The 14,293-nt window shown below is 47.0% G+C and overlaps 2 protein-coding genes across 2 annotated transcripts; one reads left to right on the top strand and one right to left on the bottom strand.

Moving 5' to 3' along the window:
- Positions 1–931: 931 nt before the first annotated feature.
- On the bottom strand, positions 932–4,675 carry TMEM258 (transmembrane protein 258). The gene is made up of 4 exons (XM_038406883.2): positions 4,533–4,675; positions 4,043–4,152; positions 1,883–2,033; positions 932–1,088 (listed from the first exon to the last, which is right to left on the bottom strand). Exons 1-3 carry the CDS (start codon positions 4,533–4,535, stop codon positions 1,907–1,909), a joined length of 240 nt encoding a protein of 79 aa, XP_038262811.1. The 5' UTR covers positions 4,536–4,675; the 3' UTR covers positions 932–1,088; positions 1,883–1,906.
- Positions 4,676–4,721: 46 nt separating this feature from the next.
- FEN1 (flap structure-specific endonuclease 1) lies at positions 4,722–7,437 on the top strand. The gene is made up of 2 exons (XM_038406882.2): positions 4,722–4,858; positions 5,295–7,437. The coding sequence occupies exon 2, from the start codon at positions 5,296–5,298 to the stop codon at positions 6,442–6,444; it is 1,149 nt and encodes a 382-aa protein (XP_038262810.1). The 5' UTR covers positions 4,722–4,858; position 5,295; the 3' UTR covers positions 6,445–7,437.
- The last annotated feature ends 6,856 nt before the right edge of the window (positions 7,438–14,293 follow it).

A 14,293-nucleotide genomic window follows, 5' to 3' on the forward strand; every position in this document is an offset into this window, starting at 1 on the left:
CCAGAGAAGAAAAGACAGACAACTGTCACACAACAATCTGACTTCCAACATCATCTGCAACATCTGCCAACGAGCCTGTGGTACAAGGATCAGACTCCTCAGTCACCAAAGGACCCATAAAAAATAAAACCTGTGAAAGAGATCATCCTCAACCTCGAGCTGAGCTAACAGCCTATTCCCAACCCTAAGCCACATTCACCTCTGGGGCCTATAGATTTCAATGGGAGTTACAGCACAAAACCCCTGCTGCAACATGACTGACTTGCACTGGTAATGAATTTGGCCATATAACTGTAGCTGAGAGTTTATTTGGGAACACGATTTCCTCATTTCACCAAACTTGTACAATAAAATCAGGTCAGCGCCAGTTTTATTTCACACTTCTCCTGCACTAGCTTCATTATGATACAGAATCACACAGGGGGAAGAACATGAAGATCAAAATCAGCTATCTACTAGAGAAGGAAGCAGTCTTTTGGAGCGGATGTATCCACTATTAAATTGACATCTGATTTCGTCTCTGGTCTCTCTACAAGAAAACAATTACTTTAAAAACATCTTTTCATGGTACCTTTCTACACCCATGAGATGCTGTGAAAGCCTGTTTTGTTTGAAACAAACCTTTAACATTATGCCTACGCTCCTTGTCAGTGGATGGCCAGTTACTACAGTGCAGCTTTCCTTATAGTTTGCATCTGAAAAAGACAACTGGAAACTAGCCCCATCCTGCACTGCAGAGGGAAGTGGATCCCTTCAGGGCTATACTCGGTTCCTCTCAGTATGGCTGCAGTTGGCTGGAGCCTGTGAAAGGGCCATTTTATTTCTGAACACAACAAAGGATCTATCCAGAGGATGCTGATCTTGTGCTGAGACCAGAGCACATTTGAAAGTCAGATAAAGAGCCCCCAAAACACATAGTAGGACCCCAAAGTTTGCTACATCACAGAACCAGCTTTATTCAGGCTTGAGGTGATGCAGTGGGCTGTGATCACTTGGCAGGACACAGAGTCTGCATCTGCAATGGGCCATATCCTTAAATACAAAAATAGAAAAAAGGAGGAGCTTCTGTGAGGCCTTCCACCTGGAATCTGAAATGACAGAGGCAGGAAGTTGGAGTGACAGCTTTCCCCCAAAAACAAACTCCTGCTGCTCCCATAACTGCTTCCCACGGCATTAGTTGGGATGAGACTAGGACTCAGCGAACTCCAAACCCATTGTCTGACCCAGAAACACATGGGTAAGTGGAATGCTTTACTGAAGCAGTGCCAGAGGGAGGGTGTGTAAAAGCAGGCAATGAGACATAGAAATTCAATTCCTTAGCCCCACTCATTCCAGATTCATTTATTTATTCACCATTTGTCAAAAGACTCTAGGAATCCCAGTTTATAGCATTAAGATGAATATGGATTCCTTCATATGCACATGTGATTAGAATAACTGGTTTGGGATGTCATGTATGTGCCACTGAGCTGCCTTCATTCAAAACCCCCTCGTACACAGTCCATACAGGGGAAGTGATAAGCAGCTCCACATCTGCAGAGAAGTGTTAAATAAGGAGCGGAGCTCTGCCTCAGGATAGTTGCAGCCCGTTACAGTGCTGGAGAATTAACCAGCAGCAGCTATTCCACATATAGGGGGAAAATGGTGGCATAGCAGCGTCTAGGTCCACTGCCCTGTACCCCAACAGTGATCCCTCCAAGGGAGGTTTCTGTACAGAGCATTCACCAGCTCAGGGTGTGACTCTGTCTCCAGGAGATGAGATATCTACAAATGCTTAACTAGCCATTTTTAAACTAGCATCTATCAGTCTCTGGCAGCTGTAAGCTGGGCCTGTCACTGAGGACAACTGCCTTCCTCTATGTTCTGGTTCTACAGGTCTTACCTAGAGTAGGTCCCTGGCTTAGTGTCACACATAGATACCGACCCACAACAGCAAGAAGAGAACTCCAAAGCCCATGAAAAGTGAAGCCACCAGGGAGATAAGCAGTTCCTTGTAGATGTCCCGTGTGTACTTAGTGGAAGTCACTTCATAGCTGAAAAGGCTAGTTAAAGCAATAACCGAAGAGACAGATCAGAGGGCTTACAGTACCACACTCTAACTTTGGCCTGAAAATGAACCAAAAGGGTCTGGCAGGGAGGAATCCTTATACAGTAAAAGCTGTGTTATCCAGCACTTCACCAACCAGAAAGCTCTATAAACTGGTATTTCTGATCTTAATTGAAAGTCCATTTGACATGGGACTAGCAGGGGGTTGGGGCGTGGGAGGGGGTGTGGAGCGCAGGCTCTGTGAGGGATTTTGGGTACAGGAGGGGCTTGGGGCACCGGATCCAGGGGCCACTCACCTCAGGTGGCTCCCCACAATTAGCAACCTGTCCTGGCTGCTCCTAGGTGGAGGCATGGCAGGCAACTCTGCACGCTACCTCCGCCCGCAGGCATTGTCCCCACAGCTCCCATTGGCTGCTGTTCCTGGCAATGGGAGGTGTGGACACAGCGCTCGGGGCAGGGGCAGCATGCAGGGTCACCTGCGACGTCTCCACCTAGGAGCAACCAGGACAAGTTGCCGTTTGTGGAGAGTCGCCTGAGGCAAGCACCCCCCCAGATCTGGCACCCCACACCCACTCCCATGCCCTAAATCCCCTCCCGCACCCAAACTCCCTCTCAGAGCCCACATCCTACATCCCCTCCCATGCCCCAGCCTCATACCTGCTCCAGCACCCAAAGTCTCTCCCTCTTAGTTAACCGACATTTTTCACTTACTGGCACCCCCCCAACATGCCGGCTAAAACAGCTTTTACTGTACCAGGGTAATATTTACTACGGAATCTAAGATTCCTCCAGAGACTGCTTCCATGACTTGAAGGGCTCCAGCCAGGCAGCCTTTCCCACTTCATCCTCAACACCAAGTGCTGTCAAAGAACATTATCAAAAAGCAGGTTATTGTAGGTTCACACCAAGCCTGACTCCAACACATCCCCAAGCTGTGGCTCCTTCTTGTGCTCGGCCCTCTTGCCTGCCCTCCTGGCTTCTCTACCAACAGCAAATCCTCTCCCCCTCAGTCCCAGTTTAGGTACACCCATTGCTCAACTTTTCAAGCAATCCAGTTCAACCACAGTGTATCCCGGGGTGGGCAAACTTTTTGGTCTGAGGGTCACATCATGGTATGGAAATTGTATGGTGGGCCATGAATGCTCACGAAATTGGGGGTTGGGGGAAAGAGGGCTCCAGCTGGGGGTGTAGGCTCTGGGGTGGAGCCAGAAATGAGGAGTTCAGGGTGCGGGAGGGGGCTCTGGGTTGGGGTGCAGGGGGAGACTCTGGGGTGGGGCTGGGGATGAGGGGTTTGGGGTGCAGGAGGGTGCTCCAGGCTGGGACCAAGGGCTGGAGGGGGATCAGGGCTGGGGCAGGGGCAAAGGGCATCAGGGATGCAGGCTCTGGGTGGCACTTACCTCTAGCAGCTCCCAGAAGCAGTGGCATGTCCTTTCTCCGGCTCCTATGCAGAAGCGCGGCCAGATGGCTCTGTGTGCACTACCCTGTCCTCAGGTGCCGCCCCTGCAGCTTCCATTGGCCATGGTTCCCAGCCAATGAGAGCAGTGCTTGGGGCAGGGGTAACATGCAAAGCCCCCTGGCTGCCCTTACCCGTAGGAGCCAAAGGGGGAACATGCCACTACTTCTGGGAGCCGCACAGAGCAAGCCCTCTATCTCACACCCTGGCTAGAGCACCAGAATGGGGCAAGCCCCAGACCCTGCTCCCCGATGGGAGCTCAAAGGCCAGATTAAAATGGCTGGTGGGCCGGATGCAGCCCCCGAGCCGTAGTTTGCCCACCCCTGAGGTAGCCCCACCCCAGACTATTATACCCTCTGCTTCCAGCTGACCCACCCCAACTATGATGTGCCTCTTTTTCTCTCTGAGGCTCCTCAATACTCCTAGCAGAGCCATTCCTACTTTGCTTCAAAGAGCTCTTCCCCCAAGTCCAGCCTCTGCGGTCAGTGGCACCGGAGTGCCCCCGGCTACTAATTCCTTGCTGTCCCGTAGTGGATGGATACACGAAGAACCAGGCAGTGAAGAACATGCCAATGGCCAGCAGCACCACGGTGAGGTGGGGGAACACAGCCGGGTTCACCGGGCTGGTGTATCTGCTCATGGCCTCGAGCTCCTGGGAGGAGAGAAAGAGCAGAGCGATGCCAGCACCGCAGAGGAAGCGGCAGCCCCAGCCCGTCATCGCGGGAGAGCGGTAACCCCGGCTCCCCACTCGGTCCGGGGCAGAGCTGGTTCCCGCGGGGCAGGACACAGGCGCCATGGGGACGGGACAACTCCAGGGTCCCAACTTGATTGGGGGAGCAGGGCTCGGGCCCCCCGGGCAGGGGGCGACCCCGGGGCCCCAGGCCGCTGCGGGGGTGGGGCTGAGTGTGACGGTTTCTATCCGTTTCAGGCCTAGACGCGGAGGAAAAGCCCCGCCCCAGGCCCGCCGCGCGGACAGACTCCCAGGGCGGGGGATAAGAGCAGCGCCCGGGCTCGGCCGCCCCCAGCTCTTACCATCGCGCCGCTCTCCCCTCCACCGGCGGCCACGGAAGGACACGTCTCCTCCGGTCGCCCTCGCTGCCCCGGAAGCGGAAGGAACGGGCGCGCGGCTCCCGGGGTGCGCGGGGCCGCTCAGGTGTTGTAGTTCTGCGCGCCCGCCCGTCCGCGCTCTTCCTGGCAAGACACTGCGGGAGGAGCCGGGCGAGCGGGACTACGCTTCCCGGCGGGCAGTGCGCGGCGCAGCGCGCGGGACCCGGCGCGCGATTTCAGAACGCGGGAAGAGAGAGTCGGTGGCGGTGTCTGGAGGTGGCGCGCGGGGCCAAGTGACCCAGCAAAGACAGGTAACCCCCCCCTTCCCCGAGAGCGCGCGCCCCGCTGCGCGGGAGCGCCACGTGGGTGGCGTGATCCCTCAGCACGTTTCCCGGGTGGGGGGCTCTGGGTTGTCCCGTCGGGGATGCTGTCCTGCGGGAGGGTGGGGGCTGGGCTCTCTGCAGGGGGCGCTGTCCCCTGGTGGGGGTGTTGGCTGCAGGGAATGGGTAGTGTCCTGGGTGCAGGACATGCTTTGTAGGATGCTGCAGAGCACTCTGGGGTGGGTCTTACATCCTGGGGCACTGAGGCCTATGTGGTAGGGCCGGGCATGCACAGTGTGGCTGTTTGCCCCGCCCCGCCCCGCCATCTGAAGGGCTTTTTCCCCCTTTGAGCTCTGGCTCATTCCCTGTGGGGTGCAATGTGTTTTGGGGGCATTCCTGGCTTAATTCCCCTGTTTCTTGCTGCTAGGATGGGAATTCACGGCCTGGCCAAACTGATCGCAGACGTGGCGCCCGGTGCCATCCGAGAGAATGACATCAAGAGTTATTTCGGTCGGAAGGTGGCCATCGACGCCTCCATGAGCATCTACCAGTTCCTGATTGCCGTGCGGCAGGGAGCTGACATGCTGCAGAATGAGGAAGGTGAGACCACTAGCCACCTGATGGGCATGTTCTACCGAACCATTCGTATGGTGGAGAACGGTATCAAACCGGTCTATGTCTTTGACGGCAAGCCCCCCCAGCTGAAGTCAGGCGAGCTGGCCAAGCGGACTGAGCGCCGGGCTGAGGCAGAGAAGCAGCTCCAGGAGGCCCAAGAGGCAGGGGAAGAGGACAACGTGGAGAAATTCAGCAAGAGGCTAGTCAAGGTGACCAAGCAGCACAATGACGAGTGCAAGAAGCTGCTGACCCTGATGGGCATTCCTTATGTGGAGGCGCCAGGTGAGGCTGAAGCCAGCTGTGCCATCTTAGTGAAAACTGGCAAAGTCTATGCAGCTGCCACTGAGGACATGGATTGTCTGACCTTTGGTAGCCCCGTGCTGATGCGGCACCTTACGGCCAGTGAGGCCAAGAAGCTGCCTATCCAGGAATTCCACCTGAACCGCATCCTGCAGGACCTTGACCTAACATGGGAGCAGTTTGTGGACCTGTGCATTCTTCTGGGCTGTGACTACTGTGAGAGCATACGTGGCATTGGGCCCAAGCGTGCTGTGGAGCTCATCAAGCAGCATAAGACCATTGAAAAGATTGTGCAGCACATAGATCCCAAGAAGTACCCCCTGCCTGAGAACTGGCTGCACAAGGAGGCCCAGCAGCTCTTTCTGCAGCCTGATGTGGTGGACCCTGAGGCTGTGGAGCTGAAGTGGAGCGAGCCGGATGAGGATGGGCTTGTCCTTTTTATGTGTGGGGAGAAGCAGTTCAATGAAGAACGGATCCGCAATGGGATCAAGAGGCTGAGCAAGAGCCGCCAAGGCAGCACTCAGGGCCGGCTGGATGACTTCTTCAAGGTGACTGGCTCCATCACCTCAGCCAAGCGTAAGGAGCCAGAACCCAAGGGCTCAGCCAAGAAGAAAGCAAAGGGCAATAGTGCAGCAGCAGCAAAGTTCAAAAAGGGGAAATAACCAGACCTTTCAGAACTGTCCTAGTTCTCTTTCACTCCCAGATCCTCCAGAGGTTTAAATTTGATAGAAGATCCTATATTCTTCCTGCACTACCCTGAGTTATACCCTGCAGGGGAGAATGTTATCTGCGCTGCTTCTGCTCCTCCATATAGTGAACCAGATGACAGTCTCGTAGCACATAAGCAATATAGGCACAATGCTGAGGGAAGAGAGGGACAAAATTAGTGCAAGGGTGGGGGAATTTGACAAACCAAGGGGCGAGGGAGCTGCACTAGCAGTCCAATGACTGTGTTCATCAGCTTCAGACTTACTTTGTCCAAGGCCTATAAGGACTGGGGGTACTGCAAAGATTGTGCATGGGCATCACTGTGTGTTACTCTCAAGCTGTTCCCTCTGGCTGACTGAAGGAATGCTGTTGACTAGCCAGAATGCAAGCCAAACCCAAAAACTGAAAAGGAGGATGTCAGCCAAATGGACCAAGAAATCAGCTCAAAGTACAGTGTGGAAGAGATGGAGACTGAAGCAGAAAGTGGGGAAGAAATGTGTAAAATCCAAATGTGGGGGAGGGAGAGAGCTACAGAAAGAAGGGAATTTTTACTTTAATGGGGATTCTCTATGGTCTTCCTTCACTTATCTGTATGTATTAGATTGGTAATTAAGTGATTGATGGAGAAAAAACAGAGAAATTTAAAATCTTCTTGAAGTTTTAATCTCCCCCCCCCCCTCCCCTATTTATAGAAGTATCTGATTGGGGAGGGAAAGATTCTTCCTCCCACAAAAAGTACTGAAGTTTAACCATTTGATGCAGATTATTTTGGTTCTACTCCAGATCCCAGCCCTGGATTGGTTTGGTTCCAATATGTAAATGAGGAGGAGCTGTGAAGGAATTGTAACTCCCCAGGTTTAACATTTGTCACTAGGTTTTATTTTATTTTTTAAGTTTTTTGAAGAAAAATGTAAATAAACCTAAAAAATGGAAAACTGTTCAGTTCATTCAGATTTGAAATGGCTTCTTCACTGCAGCCCATTCCAAAGAAAAAGTTACTCAAATGGAATAAAGATTAGAAATCCATAGGAATAATGCAAAGTGAGAGAAACTTTGAACATTATCCCAGCCCTTCTCACAAGCTGCATTCATTTTAGCAGAGATATCCAGGCTCTGTGGAATGTGAAGGAGCTATGATTCAGGGAAAGACATTTGGTCTTCCCTTGTGCTATTCTCTGCTTCTCCAAGCTGTACAGGGGACCTAATACTATTTTCATTTTCCATTCTAAGTGTTGTACAAACATGAATTTGTGCCTCTTGTACGGTAGATTCAGATTTTCCATATCATTACAATGGGAAAAGAGAGACCGATGAAGTGGCTCACTCATGAGCAAGAGTGTCTTGCAGATTCAGTGTGTGAGTTGGGCATAAGGCGATCTGAAATTTCAATCCTGGCTTTGATGGTAATTTTATACAAGGCTTTATACAAGTCAATTAAGTTATCTGAAAAAAGAAAAGGAGTACTTGTGGCACCTTAGTGACTAACACATTTATGTGAGCATAAGCTTTCTTGAGCTACAGCTCACTTCATCGGATGCATGCTTATGCTCAAATTTGTTAGTCTCTAAGGTGCCACAAGTACTCCTTTTCTTTTTGCGAATACAGACTAACACGGCTGCTACTCTGAAACCTATAAGTTATCTGAGATTCAGTTTTCGTCATTTATAAAATGGGAACAGTGATACCTACCTCACAAGGTGTTTGTGGCTAAATTAATTTAGTTTTATAAAGCACTTCGAGATCATGGAATGAAAGGTGCTATTGGCAGGAGAATATCAGGATCCATGAAGTGACAGCAGAAAATAGATCTCTTGAACATTTTTGCCATCTTGCTTGGTTGCTACGTTAATCTTTCTCTTCCTCTGCCATTTAGTAGTTGTTGGTATAGAAGCTGACAATGTGTACAGGCATAGCCTGCATTCATCAATCTGCATGTTCCATACAGTACAATTTTAAGTGAGCAAAATTCCAACTCAGTAAATATAAAATAGCAGCCCATATTGAAGCCACCTGAACAAAGCAAGTTTGTGCTTTATAGGACAAGCTGGAGTTTGAAATGACATTAGACTAATTTTCAGACAGATGAAACAATGTTGAAGTTGGAGGAGGGAATCCTCTCACAAATGCTCTATCAAGTTATAACCAAATTTTTCTCAAAAAATAATTTTCCTCTGGCAGACAGGTACATTTACAGGGGATTGATTTAACTTTGTTAAAGTTAAAAGGTGGGAGAGGTGTCAGAAGCAGCTTTCTAATGGAAAATCAGCCACCTCGTCTCTGCAGGTTGCTGGACCTTTGACTGACTGGCTATCTTACTGCTTTGTAATGGAAAGCTAACAGCCTAACATTCAGTGTGTAATAGGTACATTACTTTAAGCAATTGAGACAAAGGGAACATTTTTCAAGAGCACCTAAGTCCTATTTTCAAAAGTGATTAGGCACCTAGGAACCTTAGTCTCATTGTAACTCAATGGTTAACTTAAAAGGTTAAGTGCCTGGCTGAGTCTCTATTGAAAATTGGAGTTAGGGTTGTGTTGGTTTGTTTGTTTTTTAAATTTACTCAGTTTTAAGTAAGGAACAGAATGATGGTAGAGAAACTAGGCTGCTGAAACTCGCACTAATATAAAGACCTTTATTATCCCAGACAGTCTGGTAACCAAAACAGGATCATGTTCTACATATCCATGGTTTTGATATTGTGATTATCCAAATTATCCATAATAATGGATAATCCATAATCCATAATATCCGATATTATGTATTCTCCTCACTAAGAGCCAAGGCTTTAGCATACAAAGCTTAATCCAAATCTGAGTGACAACGATGACACCAGAGCCAAAAGGATCAGGCAGTTGCCTTTTGTAAAAGCTTGAGTCCGTTCAGTTCATCTCTATTTAAAGGTCTCTTGAATCTCACACCAAAAACAGGGAAGAGGTTGAATGTACAAGTATCTTAGTACAACAGAAGTAGCATGGTCTGAGAGAGACTCCCCTGGTAGAGAGTGGAAAACTGAATAGAGAAGTACAGCCAATCACTCTCTCTCCCTCTTCATCCTGGAACAATAATGGGGAATTGCATTTGTTTATTTCTTCCTTGCCACCCTTAATAATCGGACCTCAAATGAGAAATCAAGGAATTTGACCTGTGCTTGCATTTAGCAGGGTATTCTGACTCCTCTTTTACCCTGGGCTCACTTTGTCCTCCCTTCTTACCCTCTCCTGGTATATAATATACTATTAACAATGGGATCTTAAGCAATGAAATCAGATCAGAGAAAAATTTCTACCACCACCTGAAACTTGTTTGTGTTGTCTGTATGTTATATATGGGACTAACTATTATGTCCTAATATACCTGTAACAGGGCTGCACTTTAGTTTCTCAGTGAGGGGAACCATAACTTTGAATGACCTGAGTGTTTTGCATTTCAGTTCTGTATAGATGATGTATAAACTGGTCTATCATTCAGTGGCTTGTGGGAGTCATGCATGCAGGGGTTTTGTTCCTCACCTGGGAAGAGGAGGGTTATATTAATCATCTCTTCATATTTCAGGCCAGAGAGTGATGTGAGAATTTCCATCAAATCTCTGGGGAAGTTTGGGGCTCCTCTCCAGTCTGAAGAATGGGGGCGTATGGGGGAAGTGTGAATGCCCTGACTCTAGCCTCCCTTTGCTCTATGCCCTTGATTAATTCAGGTTCGTATGCTTTTCAAATTTCCTTTTCTGTCTGTGCTTGGCATCCCATTCCTGCCCATGTGTCTGCAGAAAATACTCCTAAGCAGCTAGTGTCTTTTTCAACTGGAAGGTGTGGGAAGAACACTTCAGTATAAAATTCCTGTGCCTGATCTCATTCCTACTGACCCCATGAGGCACAAACTGCTGCAGCAGGTGCAGGAAAGGAACTCAAGTATGGGGTAGCAATGTATTCTCTAAGGAAAGAGTACTATTGGTCCTTCATCTTAGTCAGGAGGCTCTGTTCTCTGCACAAGGACATTTCTAACAAAATCAAATTTTCTAGTCTTAGGACTTTGGAAGTTGGATATGCACAGATTCTACTGCATGATCCTCTCCATTCAGAAATGTATTTTCAGTAGAATCCATGGAATCTTTTTTAAGGAGAGTGGCGCTCCATGTCTGCAATGTAGCTTCTCTTTCCAAAATGGTTATATTCAGGTATTACTGTATCTTATTGCTTGTTGTCATCCCACTATGTTTCAGAAATGCCTCTTCTTGTTTAGGTATTTTTACATTGCCAGGCTGTCTCTATTTTTTGCTTTAACTCTTTTTGCTGTTAAGTTTCTTGCTTATGTACCTAGACATTTGTGGGCTTGTTTTTAACTGTAAGGACTGCATAATCTGAAACTCTGTGATCTCATTGGCTTGTATCTGTGAAATTAATTTTTCCTTCTTCCAAGGCAGCTGTAATTTCTGTCCTGTCTTTTGCCACCTGATATGGAATTGTTCTTGTGTTCATGGTATCCTTGCCACATTTCTCTCTCTGACCTGAATGCTTTTCAGCACTTGCTAGTTTCCCTCAGCTCCTACTTTAACTAATCTACCCAAAACCTTGTCTTCTCTCTGTGCCAATTGACTGTGTGCGTGTGTGATTTCGTTTTGTGGGTTGTTTTTAAGGGGAGAGGGTGTTTGGTATAGAAAATCCCTTCCCCAAAATATTCCTCAGTCCCTAATAACTGTAAACCTATCCGTTCTATTCCATCTTGTCATCCTTATAGCTCTTACTGTTTAAATGGCTCTGTGTGAAAATGAAAGCATTTAAAAATAAAGCTACTCAAGAGGATGTGAATTTAATTTTCCTTTTAAATCTAAAATTAGTTTCTGAGATTTGCTCTGCTTCAGAGTAGCAGCCATGTTAGTCTGTATCCACAAAAAGAAAAGGAGTACTTTTGGCACCTTAGAGACTAACAAATTTATTTGAGCATAAGCTTTCGTGAGCTACAGCTCACTTCATCAGATGCATGCAGTGGAAAATACAGTAGGGAGATTTTATATACACAGAGAACATGAAACAATGGGTGTTACCATACAGACTGTAATGAGAGTGATCAGGTAAGGTGAGCTATTACCAGCAGGAGAGAAAAAAAACCAAACATTTTATCGTGATAATCAAAGTGGGCCATTTCCAGCAGTTGACAAGAATGAGTGAGGAACAGTAGGAAGGAAAAATAAACATGGGGAAATAGTTTTACTTTGTGTAATGACACATCACTCCCAGTCTTTATTCAAGCCTAATTTAATGGTGTCCAGTTTGCAAATTAATTCCAATTCAGCAGTCTCTTGTTGGAGTCTGGTTTTGAAGTTTTTTTGTCGAAGAATAGCCACTCTTAGATCTGTAATCGAGTGACCAGAGAGATTGAAGTGTTCTCCGACTGGTTTTTGAATATTATAATTCTTGACGTCTGATTTGTGTCCATTTATTCTTTTACGTAGTGACTGTCTGGTTTGGCCAATGTACATGGCAGAGGGGCATTGCTGGCACACGATGGCATATATCACATTGGTAGATATGCAGGTGAACAAGCCTCTGATAGTGTGGCTGATGTGATTAGGCCCTATGATGGTGTCCCCTGAATAGATATGTGGACAGAGTTGGCAACGGGCTTTGTTGCAAGGATAGGTTCCTGGGTTAATGTGTGTGGTTGCTGATATTTGCTTCAGGCCAGAAGAGTACTCAGAAGTTACCTACTACAAGACAGGTCCAACAAAGAAAATAACAGAACGCCACTAGCCATCACCTTCAGCCCCCAACTAAAACCTCTCCAGCGCATCACCAAGGATCTACAACCTATCCTGAAGGACAACCCATCACTCTCACAGATCTTGGGAGACAGGCCAGTCCTTGCTTACAGACAGACCCCCAACCTGAAACAAATACTCACCAGCAACCACACACTTTAAATGCTTTGATATATATGATTTGTTTTAGGGTTGCCCAAGGGGAGGGGGGTAAAGGTAGGAAATGTAGTAAGATTTTTTAAGTGTGTGTTTAAAGTACCCACATATGACTAGAGAGGTTAGGAACACAAATATAGAAGCAGCAACAGCTGTTATTTGGACAATGGTTTACCAGGAGGTGGGGCTGTAGGATGCATTATGAACAGGATCTGTTAGTCAGGTGGTGGTTTGATTGAAGAGCTGGACTTGAATGCGACTTTTGGTGACATGATTATGAACAGTGGTAAACGCAGACACAGCAGCCAGGACTACCTTGAAAAGTAGCTTTTTGGCCAGTTGAACTGGTGTATTGTCCAGGTATAGGTTGTTATATTACCGAGAAGCGGTTGTTAATTTAGGAAACAAATGACTGGGGAGGTGCATATTGCCCAAGCTAAATGAGTCAGTAATTTGCAGGCACTTGGAAGCGTTTGCCTGGCACTGTAATGGTTTGTACAAATAATAAGATGCAGAGATGATGAAACACCTCTGAGTAGCAGATACTTGTACAGCAATTTTACCATTTGCAAGAGGAAGGACATCCACAACAACAGAAAAGGACGAGGTTAAAGAATGAAGAGTAGAACAGGAACACAAGATGTAACTGTCCGTTTTTGTACAACAGTCTGAGATTGTCATTAGTGTAGCATTACCGGGGGATAGTGCCAGGTATTCGGACAGCCCTACTTTGTACACTATGTTGTAAGTTACATATTTAATAGACTTAAAATGGAAAGAAGAAGGAAACATGAGTAGGGATAACAGAAGGGTACACAAGGAGGAAATTAAAGGAGAAGGGTGAGTCTGGAGGAAGTAAAGAGGCTACTATTAGTTGAGTAGAAATGCCTGCAATGTAGGAAAGGGTATGGGATGGGGGAAGACCAAGGCATGTATCTTAACTCTTTTTTTTTTTTTTCTTCAATGTTAAACAGATTATGAGACAGCATATTACAAGCACAACCTTCAGCTTGTGATTTGGCTAGGTTGACTATAGCATTTGAGGTTTTTTAACAATTTTGTAAAAAAAATTGATGGCTATGTTAATTGCAGTTAGAGCATAAGATAGTATGCTTAAGAGCTTGGGTGGTTTGGCCTTTGACCCAAGAATTGTATGTCCTTTTAGAATTTAAATTAAGCGTATTTAGTATGGAATTGGAGCTTTTAAAATTTCTTTTAATGTTACTTAACATGCTATGTTTTTGTTTTTTGGCTTTTTAAAAAATATTTTGTGACTTTGCATTTTGAAATTTTGGGGGTTCTACGTGTGTGTGCCCACATTCCCTGAAGCTAAATATCCAGTTACAGTCCAGATCAGGTGAGATGCAGGGAGGGAGCCGAAGATGGCTTCCGGGCTGTGGTAGTTGGATTGAGACCTTGGAGCCTGGATGTTTTTGGAGGCGAGCTATAACCACGATAGGTCCCAGGTGGTCTGGTCTGGGGGTAAGCCAAGTGTGTGTGGGGTGGTTTTTTTTGTTTGTTTGTTTTTTTTACCCATTTGCTGCTGTCTCTTGTAGGGAGTTGCACATGCTGGCCAGTTTTGAAACAGATATTTTGTGTAACATGTACCAAGGGCGGGTCCCAGGTGGCTGCATCAGGTATGTTTGTCAGGAGGATTAACATGGGGGGGCCATGTTTGTTATCTAAAAGGATACAGTATAAACAAAACGAATTTGACTTAGTTTGCCACTCCAAATAAGAGTTTTCAGAGTAGTAGCTGTGTTAGTCTGTATTCGCAAAAAAGAAAAGGAGTACTTGTGGCACCTTAGAGACTAACAAATTTATTTGAGCATAAGCTTTCGTGGGTGGGGTCCGATGAAGTGAGCTGTAGCTCACGAAAGCTTATGCTCAAATAA

The sequence above is a fragment of the Dermochelys coriacea genome, chromosome 6 (assembly GCF_009764565.3).
Source record: "Dermochelys coriacea isolate rDerCor1 chromosome 6, rDerCor1.pri.v4, whole genome shotgun sequence".
NCBI lineage: Eukaryota > Metazoa > Chordata > Testudines > Dermochelyidae > Dermochelys > Dermochelys coriacea.

Coding starts and splice junctions, on each gene's coding strand:
- FEN1 (XM_038406882.2), top strand. CDS start 5,296: ATGGGAATTCACGGCCTGGCCAAACTGATCGCAGACGTGGCGCCCGGT.
- TMEM258 (XM_038406883.2), bottom strand. Junction 2,034..4,042: donor TTCACTGCCTGGTTCTTCGT/GTATCCATCCAC, acceptor TAGCCTTTTCAG/CTATGAAGTGACTTCCACTA.